The sequence below is a fragment of the Halyomorpha halys genome, unplaced genomic scaffold (genome assembly GCF_000696795.3).
Source record: "Halyomorpha halys isolate HHAL.00 unplaced genomic scaffold, Hhal_1.1 Scaffold328.1, whole genome shotgun sequence".
NCBI classification, from domain to species: domain Eukaryota; kingdom Metazoa; phylum Arthropoda; class Insecta; order Hemiptera; family Pentatomidae; genus Halyomorpha; species Halyomorpha halys.
In genome coordinates, this window is record NW_027112103.1 from 59309 (window position 1) to 61411 (window position 2103).

The 2103-nt window shown below is 37.1% G+C and overlaps 1 protein-coding gene across 1 annotated transcript in view; it reads left to right on the forward strand.

Annotated features, from left to right (window-relative positions):
* Window positions 1–1901, forward strand: part of LOC106681341 (facilitated trehalose transporter Tret1-like) — an 11045-nt gene extending 9144 nt beyond the window's left edge. Inside the window, exons 2-3 of the mRNA XM_014421612.2 lie at window positions 94–268; window positions 416–1901. Coding sequence (XP_014277098.1) covers window positions 94–268; window positions 416–1553 — 1313 coding nt within the window. The 3' untranslated portion in view covers window positions 1554–1901. The remainder of the gene's footprint in view (window positions 1–93; window positions 269–415) is intronic.
* The last annotated feature ends 202 nt before the right edge of the window (window positions 1902–2103 follow it).

Consider the following 2103-nt stretch of genomic DNA (forward strand, 5'->3'; position numbering starts at 1 on the left):
TAGTATAAAACATTAAGTACTATAGGTATTATTTTAAACTTCACTACAAGGAATCAAACTTCATAAAATAATGCCTAGGTTGATATCTTTCAGGTCACCTGTCAGTAATAGTGGCCAGCGCTGCATACTCCTGGTTCGAGCCTTTAACAATTCGGCTGACAGAGGACCCTGAGTTGAACTTTACTTCAGAAGATATCTCATGGTTGGTGACGGCTGTAGAGTTCGGTGCCATCGTCAGTCCCTTCCTGTCAGGCTATTTTACGAACAAGTGATGATAATCTCTCTTCTACTGAATACGTCAAAACTATTTTTTTTTCATTTCCTGCACTAGTATAGATAGTTTATAATAATATACATAATTTAATATACAATAATTTCTTCTAAACTTCTTTTTTAGAGATGTATTTTGTTCTAGGATCGGTCGAAAGTACGTGATTATGAGCATCGGACCCCTCTGCCTGGCTGGTTGGATTCTCGTCCTGTGTTCTAAGTCAATGCTTTCCCTTATCATGGTTCGGATTCTTCACGGACTGGCGATTGGAGTTGCTTTTACTATCACGCCGATTTATGCCGCAGAGATCGCCGAACCAAAGTTAAGAGGGAGCATAACCGGTATATACCAGATTACATATTACCTAGGCACCACGTACGCTTTCAGCGTTGGCCCTTATCTTAGTTATGATATGTTCGCTTACGCCTGTCTTCCACTTCCAATAATAAATACAATAATATGGATTTATGTTCCTGAGACTCCATATTACCTGCTGATGACTAAACATGGTAACGAGGCGAAAGACGTACTCAAGTACTTTAGAAATGGAGACATTGAGGAAGAATTTCAGGACATGCAAAAAGCGGTAGCAGAACAAATGTCAACAAAAGGGTCCTGGAAGATTCTCTTCTGCGACAAAGTAGAGAGGAAGGCATTGATCATAGTTCAGATCGTCGCTATGGCAAAATATCTGACAGGAATGACGGTCTTTCTCAACTATGCCTTAGACAGTTTTTCCAAAAGTGGATCCTTTCTTTCGGCAGCCGAGATGTCCATTCTGCTGTCAGTTCTTCTCGCGGTGATTGCTGTATTTGCTGCTTTCATGTCCGACTGGATCGGCCGTAGGCCACTCCTCCTCGTGTCCTGCTTCGGCTGCTTCATGGCTCACTTTCTTACTGGTGGTTACTACTATATCCATGAGAAGACTACTCTTGATTCCTCCAACTTCACTTGGGCGCTCTACATGGGATTTTCTGTGTATTGCTTCTTCTCAGACATTGGCGTAGGACCTCTCCTGGAGACCCTTCAGTCAGAGATGTTCGGGGCAAATACAAGAGGTATCGCATGCGGTTTCACTCAGGGATTCGTAGGAGTTCTATCATTAATAGCAATAAAAATATATACTCCTATAAATGAGCACTATGGAGTCTACCTCAACTATTGGTTCTACAGTTTGGTTGCCCTAATCTGTGGTCTTCTTCTCTCACTGCTAATGTATGAAACGGCAGGGAAGAAAATTGGCCAAATGGAGGATAAGCCATGGAATAAAGTACTTGCTTGAGTACGAAGCGTTAAATAATCTATTATATAATCTAAATTATATGACTGCTATGAAAGATATTAACTTGAACAGTGTGAGATAATAAAAGTTTAAAAAATCATCGAAACCTTAAATACTCAATTCTTTGAACTACAGTCAGCGCTCCATACCACACCTACATTACTTACTTTTCAAGCCCGAAGACAGATTACAACTATTTTATATATAGGAGTTTTATATTTAGCTTACTTAAATTTAATTTTCTTTTTCATAGTTGTGTACTGATTGTTTTGTTATTTAACTTATCTATTTACTCATGTTTATTTGAAATTTATAAATTATTCTACTCATATTATTGTATATTTTATCTCATATTTATTGATTTTATTTTTGTTGTTTATTTTTTTTTAATATGTTTGTATTTTATATTATATGTATTTGTATTAAAGTCTTTGTCCTTGAGTGTAAAAGATTGGATTTTTTTAATAAAAAAGTTCATCAAGAATAATAAACCTCCCAATAAAACAATTCACCATGACCTTCATATTTCATATGCTCACACCAAAGTTTC